The 20,702-nt window shown below is 42.9% G+C and overlaps 1 protein-coding gene across 2 annotated transcripts in view; it reads right to left on the reverse strand.

Annotated features, from left to right (window-relative positions):
• Window positions 1-20,702, reverse strand: part of vps50 (VPS50 EARP/GARPII complex subunit) — a 148,711-nt gene that overhangs the window by 58,309 nt on the left and 69,700 nt on the right. For both annotated transcript variants that reach the window (XM_077195999.1, XM_077195998.1), the window contains exons 14-18: window positions 16,205-16,296; window positions 15,590-15,684; window positions 15,086-15,184; window positions 12,511-12,601; window positions 771-947 (exon numbers count right to left, since the gene is read on the reverse strand). In XM_077195999.1, the coding sequence (XP_077052114.1) occupies window positions 771-947; window positions 12,511-12,601; window positions 15,086-15,184; window positions 15,590-15,684; window positions 16,205-16,296 (554 nt within the window). The remainder of the gene's footprint in view (window positions 1-770; window positions 948-12,510; window positions 12,602-15,085; window positions 15,185-15,589; window positions 15,685-16,204; window positions 16,297-20,702) is intronic.

Here is a 20,702-nt window from a genome sequence, read left to right on the forward strand (position 1 = left end):
ACAAATGTTTCACGTGGTTTCCCCAAATACGACTGAAAATGCAACTTTTAATGACTTCTGCAAAAACGGTGTTGTCTCAAGCACACCCAATGCAACTAATCAAGGGCTTCATTAGTTGCACCAGGTGTGCTTGAGCTAGAACACATGAACTGGCTAGGCTTCAGACACTTGAAACATTTATTGTGTTGAGCTATTTAAATTACGTTTGTATGATTTGTTAATTGCAAACAGCTGAAAGTTAGTAAATTTTTGCCAATAAACAATTTGCAATGGGAGTTGAATCATTTCGATTACAACTGTTTTCCCTCTTTCAGTCCTCTATCAGTCCTCTGTTTTTCCTCTATCAGCAAGCATCTAATAAGAATATAAATGTAACTGTAAACCATCATAAAATGCTTGTTTGCTCAAGCCTGATGCCAAACAGCACAGCATAAATATTGTTGAAATGTGTTGAATACTATATGAAAATACTGCAAAAGAAAGAACTCTGAAACTATCAAGAGTTTAGATGATTTAGAAATTAGTGGAATTTATCCAGGTATAGGAGATTTACAGGAAGTTGCGTTCAGTGAAAACTGCTCAAACATGCATTTTAGTCTGGGACTAGACTTAAGCCTTGTCTGTGAAACCGGGGGAAAATGTCTTAGAAATAAGGCAAATTTTTCCCAATACAAATTTATGGGGAATATTAAATATTTAAATATTGTTAGAACCTATAAGTTATTGTGAAGTTTTGAATGAATTAAACTAGTACTGAAACTACTATATACCCCATTAGAAGCCAGGACATCCTCTGTCTCATCTTCCTTGTTGTCGATCTGCATCTCAAAAGGATTTCCTTCCTGCAGGTACTGCTCAAACAGAGAAAGCTCCAGCAACTCTTCGGATTCTGGCTGCCTGCTGGGAGATACTGACGGGGAACGACACTGACCCATGAACTTAAACTCCTGGAAAAGAGGGGAAAACAAAACAGATTGATCAGATTTCATATCATACAGATCAAATAACTAAAAAGTAGGCCCACAGAATTTTGCACCTGCACTCGTTGATTAAGTATTTTGCTTTTTCATATAGTGTGTATATACATTACCGCTTAAAAGTTTGGGGCAGTGAGATTGTTTTTTTGATTTTTTTAGAGAAATGAGAAGCAAAGAAACATTAATTTGATCAAAAGCGACGGTAAAGACATTTCAAATCTTCTACAAGATTTGTATTTATAGTAAACGCAGTTTTTTTTGCTTTATATTAATCAAAGGATCCTTAAAAAAAATTCAGTTTCCACAAAAATATTAAGCAGCTCAAATGATTTCAACATTGATAATAATTATAGTGCAGCAGATTAATGGCATATTTCAAGAGAATCGTTCAAATTGGTATAGAAGCATGAAATTTGGCACAGATACTCTCCAAGGGTCATTTTTTGGGAAAAAGGCGTTGGCCACCGAAAAATTAAACATGGCGGCCATTTTTTCAAGATGGCTGCTATTTCTATAAAATGCTCATTGTCAATCGATCAAACAGTGATATCATGTAGGCATAACATTTTGTGAAAATACTCTCTTCAGAATGTTTTTTTGGAAAACAGTGCTTGTCCCTCAAAAATTCAAGATGGCAACCATTTTTCAAGATGGCCGCCATTTTTCTTGAATCCTTACATATTTTTTTCAAATGGTGATGCTATCATGAAATTTGGTACAAATATTCTTCAAGGAACATTATCATGGAAAAAGGTGTGTGCCACTCAAAAATTCAAGATGGCCATAGAATGTACATTTCCAGAAGAAAATGTGAGTGGGTGCTTGCAGTGGCAAAACTCGCCACTCGGTTGCTAGTGTATGGTACATGATTGCATACTAGCCAACAAACATGTCTGTACGATGTTCTGGTGCCGAGATATGGCTTATTCATGTGTTCAGGTGGTTGCTAGGTGGTTGCTAGAGTGTTCTGGGTCGTTGCTATGGTGTTGGTAGGCGGTTGCTAGGGTATTCTGGGTGGTTGCTATGGTGTTGCTATGCGGTTGCTAGGGTATTCTGTGGTTGCTAGGTCATTGCTAGGCAGTTGCTTGAGTATTCTGGGTGGTTGCTAGGGTGATGATAGGTGGTTGCTAGTGTGTTCTGGGGGGGTTGCCAGGCGGTTGCTAGGGGTTTTTTGGTGGTTGCTATGGTGTTGCTAGGGTATTCTTGGTGGTTGCCATGGTGTTACTAGGTGGTTAGTAGTTGTCACAGATGGACACTATTGGAGTTCTTAGCATTTTCTTGGCATGATTTAGCACTTACCTAATCGTTATTAGCATGTAGCTGTTCACAGCTAGCATGTGTAGCATGTTGGAACTCCTGTTTGCTAGCATGAGTCAAAAGAGCCAACCCGAATGTGCGCGAGGATCTGTTTTATCGTGATCATTTTGAACGTGTGTTTAGCAAGTCTTATGCCACTCAGTACCACTTGAATATAGCCTACTCTTTACCGCTACGGAAGTATTTTGTCATATCTAATGAATTAATAAGGCCACCAGAATGCAACCAAAGCACAATAAGTAGATGGCTATAAGTAATTGTAAATCATTCAAAATAAATGCCATGATCACTAGATTTTATACAGGTGTACAAATATTGATAATGTGGAAGTTACTGTCTTTTGCCTTGTTATGACTTCTCACTTTTTGCTGACAATACAAAGGCAGAGTACAGTAACTTTAAAATAGTGGTCAAAAGTCAAGTTTGAGCTCAAGATTTTTTTATGTAGATAATTTTCATTACTTAAACATCTACATTCCTTCGCGGACGTGAGAGGACGCTGGCGCTGTTTGTTCGCCGCTTCTCTGTCTGCTATTCCTTCTTGTGTTTATGTTTTGTTTATGTTCACTGTAACCCTTCCTCTGGACAGCCTCACAGCTGGTTCCCGAAGCCGCTTGGGCACCTCGACCGGACTGTCGCCTCGTCGGTTAGCCGCTTGCTGGCTGCCCGCCTTCATCAACGCGTGCCTGCTAATTCTAATTCTAGCTGCAATAGCGGCTAACCCGATTGCCTACCTCTTTCTCACAGGCAACCTCCACCAATTGCTTTCATCTCCTCCTGTCATGCCATGGATCATTTTGGCACTTACATCAGTCATCCATTTCTGTGTTCCTAGTCCATCACTAACTGCTATCACGGAGCTCTCAGTCCCTCCGCTCGGCATCATGTTCAAATATTCAACTCTGCAACTGGTCGAACTGATCAACTACTCAATTCCATCCTGCATCCCAGTCATCAAACAGCTCGGACTTCTACGCCGACCCCGTTACATCCACAGAAGTTTTCGCCGCAAGTTTGTTTACTTCCAACACGGACAATCCATTCCATCCATCTGGTCACCTGCACGCTCTGTCGCACCTCTGCCACGTCATCGGAACGCTTCCCCCGCTGGATCACATAGAGCTGAGCGCACCGACTGGCTGCACAGAAAACCCGAACTGGACTACAGTACTATTCATACTTCACATATACCTATTCTCCATTCACTTGTAAATCCACTCACTGTCCCTTATCAACTGCATTACCCCCTCACTCGCACTGCTAATCGGGACAACCTCAGATCTTTCCAGCCTGCCCCCATCTCACCACCCTCTCACCATGCCAACTTTGGCCTCCTCAACACCCGATCCCTTAACAATAAAGCCCCTGCCCTCCATGAATTAATCCTTGACAACACGCTGGATTTCCTTCTGCTCACCGAAACTTGGCAACAACCCAATGACTTCTTCTCCCTCAACCTTGCATCCCCCACTGGCTACAATTACATCTGCAAACCCCGCCCCTCCCGCCGTGGAGGTGGCCTCGCCGTTATTTATAATCAGAACTTCCGGATTACTGAACTCACCCTCCCTTCAGTATCATCATTTGAATATCTCGTCTTCAAAGCTCTTTCCTCCATGACAGTTATCCTCATTTACCGGCCACCTAAACCAAATCCCTCCTTCCTCTCTGATTTAACTGAACTCCTCACACTAGCTTCATCTCTCTCTCCACGTCTGCTACTACTCGGTGACCTAAACATCCACATAGACTCCTCCACCTGCAAGCTGTCATCAGAATTCACAATTTTATTGGACAACTTTACTCTCACCCAACATGTCACATTCCCCACCCATGAAAAAGGCTGCTCCACTAACCAACCAGTGCTCAACCTCCATCCATGCCTCTTTCCCCTCTCTGATCACAAACTGATACGGTTCACCATTCCGTCTCCAACCCCCCGCCCCCGCCTCCTCAGAGAAATCACCTTCCGCAACCTTAAATCAATTGATCCCCATCATCTCTCTGACCTGCTCTCCACCACTCTCCACGTGGATTCAACCCTCACCTCACCTGATGATCTCACAAACCACCTCAACTCCGTTTTGTGTACCTCCCTTAACACTCTGGCCCCCCTCAAAACAAAAACTGTCACTTTTAACAACTCGTCACCCTGGTACACACCTGCACTCCGGAAAATGAAACAAACTGGACGCCAACTTGAACGCCTGACAAAAAAAATCATCTCTCACAGTCCACCATGAAGCCTATAAACTCCACCTCATTGCCTACAAAGATGCCCTCATTGCCGCCAAATCTGCCTACCTCTCCACCATCCTCACCAACCCATGTCTAAACCCCAGAACCCTCTTCTCCACATTGAACAACCTCATCAAGCCTCGGACCAACACCTTCCTTACCTCTACTCCGGATCTCTGCAACTCATTCCTTCACTTTTTCGCTGATAAAATCAATATCATTCATCAATCTCTATCCCCTGCATCCGACCTTCCAGTATCTACTCCAGCACCTATCACGGGCCCTTTTCCCCCCATCCCTCCTGACCTCTCTCCCCCTTCTCCACACTGCCTCCTCTCCCAGTTTAATTTGGTCACCACTCTTGAAATCTCTAAACTCATCAGCTCTTCCAAACCGACTACCTGCTCACTTGACTCCCTCCCTACTCCACTCCTGAAGTCCTGCCTCCCCGTCCTTTGCCCCTACCTCACTAACCTCTTCAATTCCTCATTGTCCCTTGGAACTGTTCCCTCTGCTTTCAAAACTGCCGCTGTCACCCCTATCCTCAAAAAACCTGGTCTGGATCCCTCTTCCCTCAACAACTACCGCCCAATTTCCACCCTCCCCTTTCTGTCTAAAACCCTGGAACGTATAGTCGCTTTACAATTACAAACCCATCTTCATGCCAATAACCAATTTGAACCTCTCCAATCTGGTTTTCGCCCCCTCCACAGCACAGAAACTGCTCTCCTCAAAGTCCTTAATGACCTCCTCACCTCCGCTGACACTGGTTCCCTCAACATCCTTATTCTTCTCGACCTGAGTGCAGCCTTCGATACCGTGAGCCATAACATCCTGCTCACCAGACTCAAAGACCTTGGTATCGAAGGTACTGCACTCAGCTGGCTCCGTTCCTACCTTTCCAACAGATCCCACTTCATCTCTCTTCATAATCACACCTCTGCAACAGCCACAGTCACCCAAGGCGTTCCCCAAGGATCCGTACTCGGCCCCCTCCTCTTCATCATTTACATCCTCCCCCTTGGTCAGATACTTCGTCACTTCAAACTGAATTTCCACTGTTATGCCGATGACACTCAGATCTACCTCAGCACCAAATCCCCCCACAATCCTCCCCTCTCCCATATCAACTCCTGTCTGTCAGCTATTAAAACCTGGATGCAACATAACTTCCTCAAACTCAATAGCAATAAAACAGAATTCCTCCTCATAGGCTCCAAATCCACTCTCAGCAAAACCAATAACATCACTCTCACCATTGACGACACCATTGTCTCCCCATCCCCACAGGCCCGCAACCTCGGCGTGGTTTTTGATTCAACCCTCTCCCTTGAACCTCACATCTGTCATGTCATTAAAACCTCCTTCTTTCACCTCCGCAACGTCGCCAAAATCAGATCCTCACTCACACCCTCTGCTGCTGAAAGACTCATTCACGCCTTCATCTCCTCACGACTGGACTATTGCAACTCACTACTCCTTGGTATTAGCTCAAACTACATAAAAAGACTCCAACTGGTCCAGAATGCAGCCGCCCGACTCATCACCCGCTCCAAATCCTGGCACCACATCACTCCAGTCCTAAAACAACTACACTGGCTCCCTATTTCCCACCGGATCACATACAAAATCCTGGTCCTTACCTACAAAGCCATCCACCACCTGGCCCCCTCATACCTCACTGACCTCCTCTCCCCCTATCAACCCTCACGGTCCCTCAGATCCACCTCAGCCGGTCTCCTCTGCATCCACAAGTCCAAGCTCCGCAGTTTTGGGGACAGAGCCTTTTCCAGGGCAGCTCCCAGGCTCTGGAACTCCCTCCCCCATGAGATCCGCACCTCTGAGTCCCTCACCATCTTCCAGTCCCGCCTCAAGACCCATCTCTTCACCTCTGCCTATCCGTAGCCCCACGCCCCTCCCATCCCTATATGTTTTTTTTTCTTTTTTTTTTCTCTTGCTGATTCACCTGCCCTGTAAAGCGACTTTGAGTTCGAGAAAAGCGCTATACAAATTCAATTTATTATTATTATTATTATTATCTAATTGCCAGATTTCCAGTGTCCTACCTATAATTAATTTGGCGGGACAACTAAAAATCTTTAAAGTCATTTTTCTTAGTTCGACACTCTAGCGAGTTAAGGTCTTTAGCCTTTGTAGGGCAGTATAGGTCTTGCAAAATGGTAGCTAGGGTACTCTCTTTGGTTGCTAGGGAGTGGCTTGGAAGCTGCCAATCATGAAACTCTAAAGGCTGCGTGTCACTATGAATGATATAAACCAACTCCCATGTCTCTGTGACATTCAGAATGGAAGATATACCTCTTTGGGATTTTGGTTGCTAAGGTGCTCAACAATGGTTGCTAGGGAGGGGCTTGAAGTGTTCAGGTAATTCATGATTGAATGTTTGCTGCCCTGGGTAAAACGAGACCACACTTATGTTTCTATGATACTTCTATCCAGAGATATCCCTTTTATCTCTTTCAATGGAAGTCAATGGAACTTGTTGCTAAGGTGCTGTAAATGGTTGCTAGGGCGTGGCTTAATAGCTTCAGAATGATCCTGAGAGACTGATTGGTCGTCTGAATAAAATGAGCCCGTCCCTTTGTCTCTATGACACTGTGATCCAGAGCTATGTTCAATACAAAATCCCTATGCAATGTGTATGACTGCCCATTCCTGTCAGGGTTCTGTCACTTCTGTCTGGTCTTATCTTAGTTCCCATGACATTCCCGGTTTTGCAATGTTCTTGTGTTCTAGTTCTGTTTATTGTGAGCACATGGCTTGTCATGTGTTTCCTTTGTGCCATGTGCTCTCCTGTCTATTGTCAGCCCCTCCCATCTCGTTACCTGTTAATTGTATTATCTCCCTCACCTGTCTTGCTTGTTACCTTCTGTCATTTGTTCCCTATTTAGTCTCCTTGTGTTTGCAGTCCTGAGTTGGTTCGTTATTATCTGTTTCCCTTGTGTTTCCTGTGTCTGCCTGATAGCTCTCTGGTTTTCCCCTACAGGGCAGTTTTGGTTTTCAGTTTTCATGTTGTTTTGTTGTCTTTTAATTAAACTTACCTTCCTGCACTTGAATCCTCGTCTTCCTTATTTTCCTCATCACGTGACAGAACGAACCAACCAATATGAGGATTCAGCGGAAGGTTTCAGACCAGCCACCAGTCTTACCAACTTCATGCCCACAATACGAACGTATCATGAAGTTTACCTCCTTGTGTGCTCTTCGCCAGAAGGGAACTAAGGTGAGAGACTTTGCCCTGAAGTTCAGCTCCGCTGCAGAGGGGCTGGAGCTGGGTGAGATGGCTCTCGAGGATCTCTTTAACTTCACCCTTGATGAGCCCGTCGATGTCATGGATATGGCGGTGATGGAGCTTGGACTGGAATTTCATAAACACCCTGGATCCACAAAGGGACCCTCCAGTGTGGAAAACTGCAGCGGTCTCAGAGGTGGGCGTGGTCGTTCAGGAGGCAGTCCCCGAACAGCCCACTCTCGTCCCAGAGGCGGTCCTCGAACAGCCCGCTGTTGTCCCGGAGGCCGTCCCCGAGCGACCCGCTGGCGTGACGTCCCTAACCCGGTGGTCCGGGAGGACTCAATGTCGGGGATCTCAAGTCCGGTGGTGGCCAAAGAGGCTGCAGCACCACCGCGACCTCGCAAACGGCGGAGGAGGAAGACTATTCCGGAGCCTACCATTCACATTATCAGTCCTGCCATGGCCAAGAGAGCGCTCTTTTCGTTCTATGCATTGGCGGTGTTGCATGCATGGAAGAAGCACATGGTGTCTGCCGATCCAGAGACTGCTCACGTCACGTCTGCCGATCCAGAGACCGCTCACGTCACGTCTGCCGATCCAGAGACCGCTCACGTCACGTCTGCCGATCCAGAGACCGCTCACGTCACGTCTGCCGATCCAGAGACCGCTCACGTCACGTCTGCCGATCCAGAGACCGCTCACGTCACGTCTGCCGATCCAGAGACCGCTCACGTCACGTCTGCCGATCCAGAGACCGCTCACATCACGTCTGCCGATCCAGGGACCGCTCACGTCACGTCTGCCGATCCAGGGACCGTTCACGTCACGTCTGCCGATCCAGGGACCGCTCACGTCACGTCTGCCGATCCAGGGACCGTTCACGTCACGTCTGCCGATCCAATGTCTCCGGACAAGATGGCCGCCACCGAGCCTGTGTCTGTTCCTGTGCCTGAGCCGGTGTCTGTTCCTGTGCCTGAGCCGGTGTCTGTTCCTGTGCCTGAGCCGGTGTCTGTTCCTGTGCCTCCGCCATGGCCGCCCAAGGATAAGTCTCCACCCTGGCCGCCCGATGGACTGTCGTCTCTGCCCTGGCCGCCCGATGGACTGTCGTCTCTGCCCTGGCCGCCCGATGGACTGTCGTCTCTGCCCTGGCCGTCTCTGCCCTGGCCGCCCGATGGACTGTCGTCTCTGCCCTGGCCGCCCGATGGACTGTCGTCTCCGCCCTGGCCGCCCGATGGACTGTCGTCTCCGCCCTGGCCGCCCGATGGACTGTCGTCTCCGTCCTGGCCACCCGATGGACTGTCGTCTCCGCCCTGGCCGCCCGATGGACTGTCGTCTCCGCCCTGGCCGCCCGATGGACTGTCGTCTCTGCCCTGGCCGCCCGATGGACTGTCGTCTCTGCCCTGGCCGCCCGATGGACTGTCGTCTCTGCCCTGGCCGCCCGATGGACTGTCGTCTCTGCCCTGGCCGCCCGATGGACTGTCGTCTCTGCCCTGGCCGCCCGATGGACTGTCGTCTCTGCCCTGGCCGCCCGATGGACTGTCGTCTCCGTCCTGGCCACCCGATGGACTGTCATCTCCGCCCTGGCCGCCCGATGGACTGTCGTCTCCGCCCTGGCCGCCCGATGGACTGTCGTCTCCGCCCTGGCCGCCCGATGGACTGTCGTCTCCGCCCTGGCCGCCCGATGGGTCGTCTGCTTCGCCCTGGCCGCCCGATGGGTCGTCTGCTTCGCCCTGGCCACCCGATGGACTATCTACTTCGCCATGGCTGCCCGAAGGGCCTGCTCCGCCCTGGTAACCTACACAGCCTGCACCACCCTGGACCTCAGCCAGGACTCCTGATAGGCCTGAACCTCCCTGGCTCAACCCTCCCGTCCCTCCCTGGCTCAACCCTCCCGTCCCTCCCTGGTCAATGCTTGGGACTTGATTGACTTTCATTTTTGGTTCTGTTTTGGCTCTCCTTTTCCCCCTTCTTGGTCTCTGTTTTTGGTGTATCTGACTTGTCTGCTGTGGTGTTGGGTTGTGTGTGTTTTTGTTCCCGTCTCGGTTTTATGTCTCTCTTTAGGGGAGAGGGGGGGTAATGTCAGGGTTCTGTCACTTCTGTCTGGTCTTATCTTAGTTGGTGACAGAGGTCTGACATTCCCGGTTTGTCATGTTCTTGTGTTCTAGTTCTCTTTATTGTGAGCACATGGCTTGTCATGTGTTTCCTTTTGCAATGTGCTCTCCTATCTATTGTCAGCCCCTCCCATCTCGTTACCTGTTAATTGTATTATCTCCCTCACCTGTCTTGCTTGTTACCCTCTGCCATTTGTTCCCTATCTAGTCTCCTTGTGTTTGCAGTCCTGTGTTGGTTCGTTATTATCTGTTTCCCTTGTGTTTCCTGTGTCTGCCTGATAACTCTCTGGTTTTCCCCTACGGGGCAGTTTTGGTTTTCAGTTTTCATGTTGTTTTGTAGTCATTTAATTAAACTTACCTTCCTGCACTTGAATCCTCGTCTTCCTTATTTTCCTCATCACGTGACAATTTCATGGGCCGTCCTACACCATAGTAAGTCAATGGGGCAACTTTGGGCAGCTCCTGCCCCCCAGGGGTGCAACTTTTACCCCATTGTGAGGTATGATCTTACAGAGCCTGCCAGCCTCTTCAAATGTGGTAAACCGCACGTTTCTGCGAAATCCTCGCTCGGAGCTATGAATCGTCAAAGTTTGTCGCAATGTTAAGTCTATGGGATTTTTCGGGCGCTTTTTCGCCCCTGGGGCGAACATCGTACCCCCGATCACTTATAAAAGTCATAGCACACCATTTCCGAATAATCCGCACAATTTGATGCCTCATTCGTGGGTCTGTGACAAAAGCTGCGGGAGGAGATGCGGGTTGGGGACAAAAGTTGGGGCTTTTGCCTTTGGCAATGGCGGCCATCTTGAAAATTGGCCGCCATATTTAATTTTTGAGTGGCCAACGCCTTTTTCCAAAATAGTGGCCCTTAGAGAGTATCTGTGCCAAATTTCATGCTTCTATACCAAAGTGAACGATTTTTTAACTAATCTGCTGCACTATTAGAAAAGCTACTCGAGCAGCGAATCAGCAGATTAGAATGATTTTCTGAAGGATCATGTGACACTGAAGACTGGAGTAAATTCAACTTTACCCTCACAGGATTAAATTACATTTTAAAATATATTAAAATATAAAAAAGTTATTCAAAGTTGTAAAAAAAAAAAAAATTGTACTGTATTTTTGATCAAATAAATGCAGCTTTGTTGAGCATAAGAGACTTCTTTCAGAAACATTTAAAAAATCTGAAATACTTTACAAATAAGGTTTCATTTATTTATGTTTCATCACTATAGTTAACATGAACAAAGAATGAACAATACTTCTACAGCATTTATTATTAGTTAATGTTAATTTGAACATTTACTAATACATTATTAAGATCAAAAGTTGTATTTCTCAACATTATTTAATGCACGGTGAACTAACATGAATAATCAATGTACAACGATTAATAAATACTGTAACAAATCTATTGCTCATTGTTAGTTCATGTTAGTTAATACATTAACTAATGTTAACAAATTAAACATTGTTAAGTGTTATCAAAAAATCTTTCCGATCCCAAACTATTTATTAATTATATAAATAGTGCAACCAAATAATGTTTCCCTTCGGTATCAGTGGAGACCTCTGGCTTATTACGACACATTAGGTAGACTAGGTTTAATAGAGATGGGAAAGTAGCTCTAACTGTTCTGCTAAATTGTACAGGTGCATTTATGTTTTCATTGGAAATGTACTTATGCAAAACACTTCTTGCAGAATTCTGCAAATAATAAGAACATTTAAAAAATGAACAATAAGCTGCAAGGGTGAAAGTGCAAAAGCTTCGAGCAGTAGCGCTAAGTGACCTAAAACTTCTCACAGTTAAAGCGCTTTGCACATCAGAGCTCCAGCATGAAGTCGTTATGCAAATGTGGCTTATTAAATAGCACCGCTGATTATGCCATTCACTGATGTGCTTTTCAACGCCAGCTTTCTCTACCACACAAACTAGTAGAGAAAATACCTGTATATTCTGCACAAAAACAGTGTAAAAGGTCCATCAGAGAACGGTTTACCGAGGAAAAGACCCTGTTTAGCATATAATAATTGAAAGATCCATTTTGGTTTATTCGCCAGATACTCTCGGGTGAATATACTTGCCTTCCAGGGTGTAATTTGTTTTGAGACGGATGACACCCTGACTAGGAGAGAAAACAGCTTATGTTGGAATACAATCAGTGATGATGCTTACCCTCATTTATCAAGTTGTCAAGCTTTTCCTGAGATTTAAAATGCATATAAAAGCGTCCCTAATACGGCAAGACGGGGAAATATGAAGGAAGATGATCTACAAAAAACAGCATCTATTTGGTTAGAAAACCACCCACTGTAGACACATCTCATTTCCTGCAATGGGTCACATAAAGAACACTTTTTGACCCGCTTACCATGAGAATTGGACTCTAAACAATGCTAATTATGCAGGAACGTGTGTTGATATGCCTTTGGCTTGTAGCCATCTGAAGACTGTCGTTTCAAAGCATGCACAGAACAAAAACTATCCGGCTCATCTTAATATGCAAATGTGAAATCTCAAAAGACTGCCAGCGATGCCAGTTGGTCCAGATCAGTCATGAATAAAAGTCACATCACTGCATTTCAGGGTCTTATCTGTGGCATTAGGACTTACGTGGAGCTGGGCAATACTGAAGTTGGACTTCACAGGGCACAACTCCCAGGTTTCATTTTCAAGAAACATCCGCAACTCCTCAAGGCGAGTTCTGCAAGAGTACAAAGAGAAATGACAAGAGGTTGGCTTGTGTCAAGTGAAGACCCTTTGCCATTCAACATATTGAAAATGAAATGGGCTGGCAAAAACGGTTCAAGAAAAAGTCGATCAGTGAAGAAGGTTATAGGTAGTGAGAATGATGAGTGTCAAAGTGGCCCGCAGCCAGACAAGGTCAATACCAGCAGCCTTGTAGAAAATGTCTACATCTGAGTGGAACATTATAAAAGTCCATCACTAATCTCTAAAGAACATACCGGCAGTTTACACGATCACAAGTTGGTATCTAAATCCAAATAAAGTGCAGCCGGTGGCAGGGTGTTTGACATTTGAAATACCAGCTCTAGTCATGAATTCAATCCATGATATTTTAAATGCATCAAATTTAAAGCACTTGAAGGAAAAACGCACCGGTTTTGTCCTCTAAGCCAGAGGGCACAATATATATTGTAATGGCACAATGTGTTAATGGCGACGCAGTGACAGCAGAGATTAAGCATTCAGAGAACTGACAGATAATCGCTTTATGGATGCCATCCAACTGCTTGAATAATCAGAAATAATGGTAAGATGTCCTCTTTCAATGTCCTCCACCTCATCAAGCAGAAAAGGTCTTTGTACTGCTGACTACAGCAGGGGTTATGGACATTTCAGCTTTGTTCAGACAAACCTTAACAATCAGATTTTTTGGTTTAACTGGCTCAAATCACTTCAGTATTTTTTGGTGTGATCACCAAAAAGCACATGAAATCAGATGTTTTCCTAATTGTTGAAATGTTTTTTTTGCGCATACTAAGTGTGCAATATTTGAACTCGGTCCGGATACGCTCGCTTGCTCGCTCTCTCGTTCTCTCGCTCTCTCATTACTCATATGAAATATACAACATTCAATATGTAGTGAATAAGTCAGCAGTTTTGGACAGTATGTGCTTGAATACGTAAAATTACTTTGTCATTTATGTTTTTACACGCATCTTGTGATTTCAGCACAATGATAAGATGTCATGAAGGATGTGAGCAAAATGAGCCAAATGTTCCACTTTTCATTCCACTCAATGACAGCTACTCACAGTTGTTGTCTCCTGGCATTGGTTTGAGACACATCATAACTATAGCAACTGATGTAGATGCACCGGATATAGAGCACAAAATCAGATTTCAACACTTGCACAATGACAATGTGGACAATCAGTCCAGTAGATCAGAATTGAAAATCAAATCCAATTGGCCAGCAGTGTGAACAAAGCCCCTGTTGCCTGTCCTCTCCTCATTTCAAACCACAATGCAGAGACTAGAGTATGTGACAGCTACTTCAACAGTTCAGTATTCTAGCAAAATACTGAGATACAGATGATATCCACATGCAATCACGTGTCATGCTACCTTTTGAGCTACAGGAACTCTGTGACATTGAAAACATCTAGATTTTTATGCATGTTTGTAGTTTTAACCTATTTCCATAATTCATTTAGTCAATTAAGCACTAAAACAATTCAGACAGCAAGTACAAACAAACAACACTATCAGTGGCCACAATACAGTTCTGCATGAATGAGTTCTAAAACCTGGAAAATACATATTTGGAATTCCGTTCCACCGCCCACAAGTCAACAGTTTTTTTTTAATGGATTTTTGTTTAAATGGCTGAAATAAGATTAGCAAAAGCTCAAGAAATTTATTTTCGGCCTTGAAAAAAACTTTTGCTTCCAAGATTTGTCTGGGACATTAAACATCACACTGAGCAGTAGATCTTATCTACTCAATAGTCTGAATTTACAGCCTTGTCATTTTTATTCTATACTCGCTCTCCTGCAAAATATTCTAACTCTTTCCATTTTGTATTTTTTGAATAAAAAAGTTCAAAGTCAGCATGCAACGGAAGTTGTCATAGTCTTTTCTTTCCTATTGACACGCTTCTTGAACAATACAAAATGTAGGGCGGAACTTGATTTTGTCCATTGGGAATTGATTGGATGGTTGTGGTTTACTATTGGTGGATCTCACATGAGTGACAGGTTGTCCCGCCCTCGCACCAGTAAACACATCATCAGAGAAGAGAGGAGATGACACTGCACTTTAAACAAGTCAATTTTGATTTCATGGTGACTTTAATGGTTGAGACGTGGAAGTCTTGGACGGTGGTGTACTTTTTTTATAGCCAACCTATAGCTTTTTACTTCTTTATTATATTAGAATATATTTATTATATTCCAATTATATTTTGCCTCCAAAATTCATTCAAAAGCGGTGTTCATTTATGAAGATTATGTTGATGAACAAAACATAAGAATCATAAACTTTTGTTGGTCACAAAGCTTATTTTCTGCAAAAAGTCAATGGAATATTCCTATTGGCTTTTTGTTGGGGAACAAACAAATTACCGCCATCCCTGCAGAACTCGTTCCATTTTTAGTAAACCCCTCCTAGAACTAACTGTGACTGAGGTCAACTGGGCCATTGGCCATTTACTGTCTCTCACCGGTGATAGTTCTTAAAGTAGTTCACACTTTGTCTCTTAATGGACTCCTGCAACACCTCGGACTTGCTGCCGCAGAATTCCTCTCCCACCTGCATCAACCTGTCAATTGGGAGAGAAAAACAGGAAAATAAATGAGAGAAAACTATGAAATGAATTAGAAAGTGGTTCTCTCTTCTAATTAACCCCAGAGAATTACTTTGCATCACGCGTCCCAGCGAGGGCAGAAAATGCCGCCTCTTATTCACACAAGTCAGCGACCCCGTGGCCGGATCAATACAGAGGGCTGTGGTTTCACACACAAAAATGGCCTTTTAATTGAGCTCTGCTAATGGGGATAACGATGGTCTCATGTTGAGGAACAAGCGGTTTCATTGATGCCCCTGGCCCCGTTTTCTCTTTAGGGGAGTTTCTCATGAAGCGGAACTGATTTTAGGGGGTGGGGTGGGTTGCAGTTGGTCCCTGCAGGCCAGTCCAATTAGCACTAATGAGGAAGTGGGTCCCTACCTGCTGATAACATCCAGGACCACAATGAAGTCGTCGTACTTGAAATTGGACATGTCTGTTCCCAGCAAATAGGCTTTCACTTTCAATTGGACGTCCTGGGTACAGAAAGAGGACGTGAGGTGAGAGGGTAAGTCATGAAGCTAATTGCGGAAGGAAGTCTTTCTTTTATTTGAGAGAGAAAGAGAGAGAGAGAGAAAGAAAGAGAGAGAGAGAGAAAGAAAGAGAGAGAGAGAGAAAGAAAGAGAGAGAGAGAGAAAGAAAGAGAGAGAAAGAGAGAGAAAGAGAAAGAAAGAGAAAGAAAGAGAGAGAAAGAGAGAGAAAGAGAGAGAAAGAGAAAAAGAGAGAAAAAGAGAGAAAAAGAGAGAAAAAGAGAAAAAGAGAGAAAGAGAGAAAGAGAGAAAGAGAGAAAGAGAGAAAGAGAGAAAGAGAGAAAGAAAGAAAGAAAGAAAGAAAGAAAGAAAGAAAGAAAGAAAGAAAGAAAGAAAGAAAGAAAGAAAGAAAGAAAGAAAGAAAGAAAGAAAGAAAGAAAGAAAGAAAGAAAGAAAGAAAGAAAGAAAGAAAGAAAGAAAGAAAGAAAGAAAGAAAGAAAGAGAAAGAAATGAGCACGCTCCCTACCTGCCAGATTCGCGTTAAACCATGTTCCAGCTTCTTTTTCACATAGCTGCGGTCCACGGTGGATTCATCAGAGCCCTCTGCGCTGGAATCATCTACAAGCAGGAGATAGTTACAGTATATACAGTACTGCAGTATACTCATTATATGCTATTATGACAGGAGATTTCGCACATTATCTTCAACCAAGATCCTATTTTCTTCAACTAAAAAAATACATGCAATTTCAGCCGGACTCAAAAAACAAAAACAGCCATTTTAGTTTTATTAATATTCTGGATTGGCTTTAATTTTTTGGTTTAAATTTTTAGTAATTTCATTGTGTGCTTTTGTCATATTATTAGTTTTTATTGTCATTTAGGTTTTATTTATTTTATTTTTTTATTTCAGTTTTAGTTTTTATTACCAATTAATAGTTTTAGTGTTTCAGCTTAAATTTAATCCAATTCATTTCTAATTTTCATTTAGTTTACGTTTTATTTTAATTACTACAGTATATAAGCTATATATTTTAAGTTATTTAATATATATTAAAATATCATGTGAAGTCACGTGTTTTTATCTCAACAAATAACCATCTCATTTACGCTCCGTGAAAGTAGATCAGAACAGATAGTGTTTGCAAAACCGCACCAAGTGCTCTCAACCCTTTGACCCCTGCAGCAGAGACCATCGCAATTACAAGGACCTTGACGCTGACATTTCAGAGTGCTATGCTAATACAGTAACAATGACATTCTCTAACAACAAGGTTGTCAAAGATGGTTCATTTGCCTACTTTGAAGTTTGTTCAATTGGCTTACTGCAATAAGGATCACATGGTGGAACAAGGAAAAATAAAAGGCGTACCAACATCACTGAATGCAGGGTTTTTCCTGCATTGAAAATATTGAGTGTTTGTGTAAGTGCTCTGTGAATCCTTTCATTATAACCAACATTATAAACACAATCTCAATAAGAGATTCATTGCACAGCACAGACAACTTCATGATTATTACGGGAGTTTTCGCAAAAGTGCAGCTTTGTGTCCCTCATGTTGTAATTGACAGCTTCAGTGATTATAATGGCAGTGATTTTGCCCGCTTTTCTGTACACATTATATAATATATATATATATATATATATATATATATATATATATATATATATATATATATATATATAAATATATATATATAAATATATATACATATATATATATATATATATACACATATATATACATATACATATATATATATATATATATATATATATATATACACACACACTCACCTAAAGGATTATTAGGAACACTTAATTCTACGTGGCCTTGATTCAACAAGGTGCTGAAAGCATTCTTTAGAAATGTTGGTCCATATTGATAGGATAGCATATTGCAGTTGATGGAGATTTGTGGGATGCACATCCAGGGCACGAAGCTCCCGTTCCACCACATCCCAAAGATGCTCTATTGGGTTGAGATCTGGTGACTGTGGGGGCCATTTTAGTACAGTGAACTCATTGTCATGTTCAAGAAACCAATTTGAAATGATCCAAGCTTTGTGAAATGGTGCATTATACTACTGGAAGTAGCCATCAGAGGATGGGTACATGGTGGCCATAAAGGGATGGATATGGTCAGAAACAATGCTCAGGTAGGCCGTGGCATTTAAACTGTGCCCAATTGGCACTAAGGGACCTAAAGTGTGCCAAGAAAACATCCCCCACACCATTACACCACCACCACCAGCCTGCACAGTGGTAACAAGGCATGATGGATCCATGTTCTCATTCTGTTTACGCCAAATTCTGACTCTACCATCTGAATGTCTCAACAGAAATCGAGACTCATCAGACCAGGCAACATTTTTCCAGTCTTCAACTGTCCAATTTTGGTGAGCTCTTGCAAATTGTAGACTCTTTTTCCTTTTTGTAGTGGAGATGCGTGGTACCCGGTGGGGTCTTCTGCTGTTGTAGCCCATCCGCCTCAAGGTTGTGCGTGTTGTGGCTTCACAAATGCTTTGCTGCATACCTCGGTTGTAACGAGTGGTTATTTCAGTCAAAGTTGCTCTTCTATCAGCTTGAATCAGTCGGCCCATTCTCCTCTAACCTTTAGCATCAACAAGGCATTTTCGCCTGCAGGACTGCCGCATACTGAATGTTTTTCCCTATTCAAACCATTCTTTGTAAACCCTAGAAATGGTCGTGCGTGGTTATCCCAGTAACTGAGCAGATTGTGAAATACTCAGACCGGCCCGTCTGGCACCAAAAACCATGCCACGCTCAAAATTGCTTAAATCACCTTTCTTTCCCATTCTGACATTCAGTTTGGAGTTCAGGAGATTGTCTTGACCAGGACCACACCCCTAAATGCATTGAAGCAACTGCCATGTGATTGGTTGATTAGATAATGGCATTAATGAGAAATTGAACAGGTGTTCCTAATAATCCTTTAGGTGAGTGTGTATGTATATGTATATATATATATATATATATATATATATATACACACATATATATATAGAATTTGCAACTGTTTAAATGTGCGATTGAATCCAATTGACAGTGATAAAAATAGCAATGGATGGAAAAAAAAACCAATCTAATACTGTACGCCAAATTATTGTGAATAAAGTCTTGGAGAGTAATTCCAAAAGAGACCAGACATTTTTTCTATGTAATGTGTTACTTTGTTGTTTATTTTATTACTTACGTTTCAAATTTACAATGAATTTTTACATACAAATTTACAGATTTTGAAATGTAACAGTTCTAATCACTTTGTTTCATGATTGGTTCTGACTGTTATTATTTTTTATTTCCTGAATAAATAGTACGAGTTAATATTATAAAAGGTTTCTTTGCATTTACTTTGGATTTATTGTCAGCACTGGCCTCACAGTTCACATGTGTGTGGATGACCGTGTTCGTCTAGCACCACCGAAGACCATTTTGGACCCAGGAAAAACCCTGACCATCGAATGTCAGATACAATATGACAATACCAAACTGATGCATACAACCAGCCTAACTGTGTTTTAATGTTCAATATTAATGCTACTAAATCTATTCAGTCAAAAATCCAACAATCCTTTCCTACAACAACTAAACTGATAACACGCACCTCCTGCAACAAAGCAGCTGTCACGCTTCATCAGGGGAAGTGTTCACCCTGACAAACCCAAGTGAGTTTAATCATAGAAGACACCTATCAGAGTCATCAAAATTTACCACCTAGATGTGCATCATCTATCCTGACAGAAGCCGTTACTTAACTGGCACCAAAGTAAACTGAACCAGGAACCTTGGAAATCTACTGCGTCAGTTCATTGTGAATTCATAGTGCTGCCTTTCATTGCTTTGGCCATTATGCATCCGCTCTAATGTAAAGGGAAGGATACTTACGATGAGAATGATGATATGACCTGCAGAGACGAGCGCAGCAAGATATGAGTGCATTAAGAGCGTGAATGTGGGCGACTGATCCTAATGTCTATAAAGGCACAGCGTGACTGAGAGTAACTAAATACAAAAGCCCTTCAGGTGAGATTCATTCTGGACTGATACTCCAGCAGGCTCTTAGTCATACAACATAATTATCGTGTCATTGATGTGCAGATTATACAAACAGTTCCACCTCAGCACTCTCGCTGTAAGTCATCTCTAGAGAAAACAAACAAGCATTCACACATGAACCTCACGAGCAAAAAGCCAAAGCCTCTAAAAAAAAAAGATTGCACCTGTCTGCCATTTCTTGCCAGAGACACTTAAATGGCACTGGTTTAACAAAACCAAACAAGCCCATTTCACTGTAAATTTATCTGTAGCACCAATGTTGTATTTGCAAGTTTGTACTGTTCAGCAAACACAACTGAAACGAAACAAAACTAAACAAAACAAAAACACAAATGAAAACATTCAGAAACAAAACAAAAGATATTCATAACAAAATGAAACAAAAGTAGAAAACAACAACAAAGAACAATTAAAACTGCAACAAAACAAAACAACAAATTAAAACAATTAGAAACAAAACAAACGCACAGCGTGAAATTCGAACATTCAACGTCTCTAAATAGAAAAAAATAAAGTTGCTGGAGTCACTAAGCAATGAAGGAGTTGGACATTCATCAATTGAATTGATTTGCATCATTCTGTTCTGATAAATTTATTGCGAGTATCCCTGTACTTCTGATGCCAGCAATTCCTGGTCCGGACCAGTTGGTTTCAGAGTCTGGCACAATTTTCCAGCTCGAAACGAACTTTTCTATGATGGAAATTTCCAGGGTTGCATTAACTAGAAGCATTATGAGCCTACGTTGAGAGAGACCATCGGTTCTTACGTTTTTGTGAGAAACAGCCCAGAATCTTCAGAGAAGACCTCAATACTAGTGATTGATGAGATGTTCAGTGGACTCTTGCACAGCCAGCAGACTGATGTTTGGTGCTTAGAAATTAGATATAGGGGAAGAGTTTTTTATATTACAGTGCTCACTTAAACCCCAGAGAGCCAGAGTCA

This window comes from Siphateles boraxobius, unplaced genomic scaffold, assembly GCF_051911475.1.
Source record: "Siphateles boraxobius isolate OS27281-9 unplaced genomic scaffold, OSU_SipBor_1 35, whole genome shotgun sequence".
Classification (NCBI taxonomy): domain Eukaryota; kingdom Metazoa; phylum Chordata; class Actinopteri; order Cypriniformes; family Leuciscidae; genus Siphateles; species Siphateles boraxobius.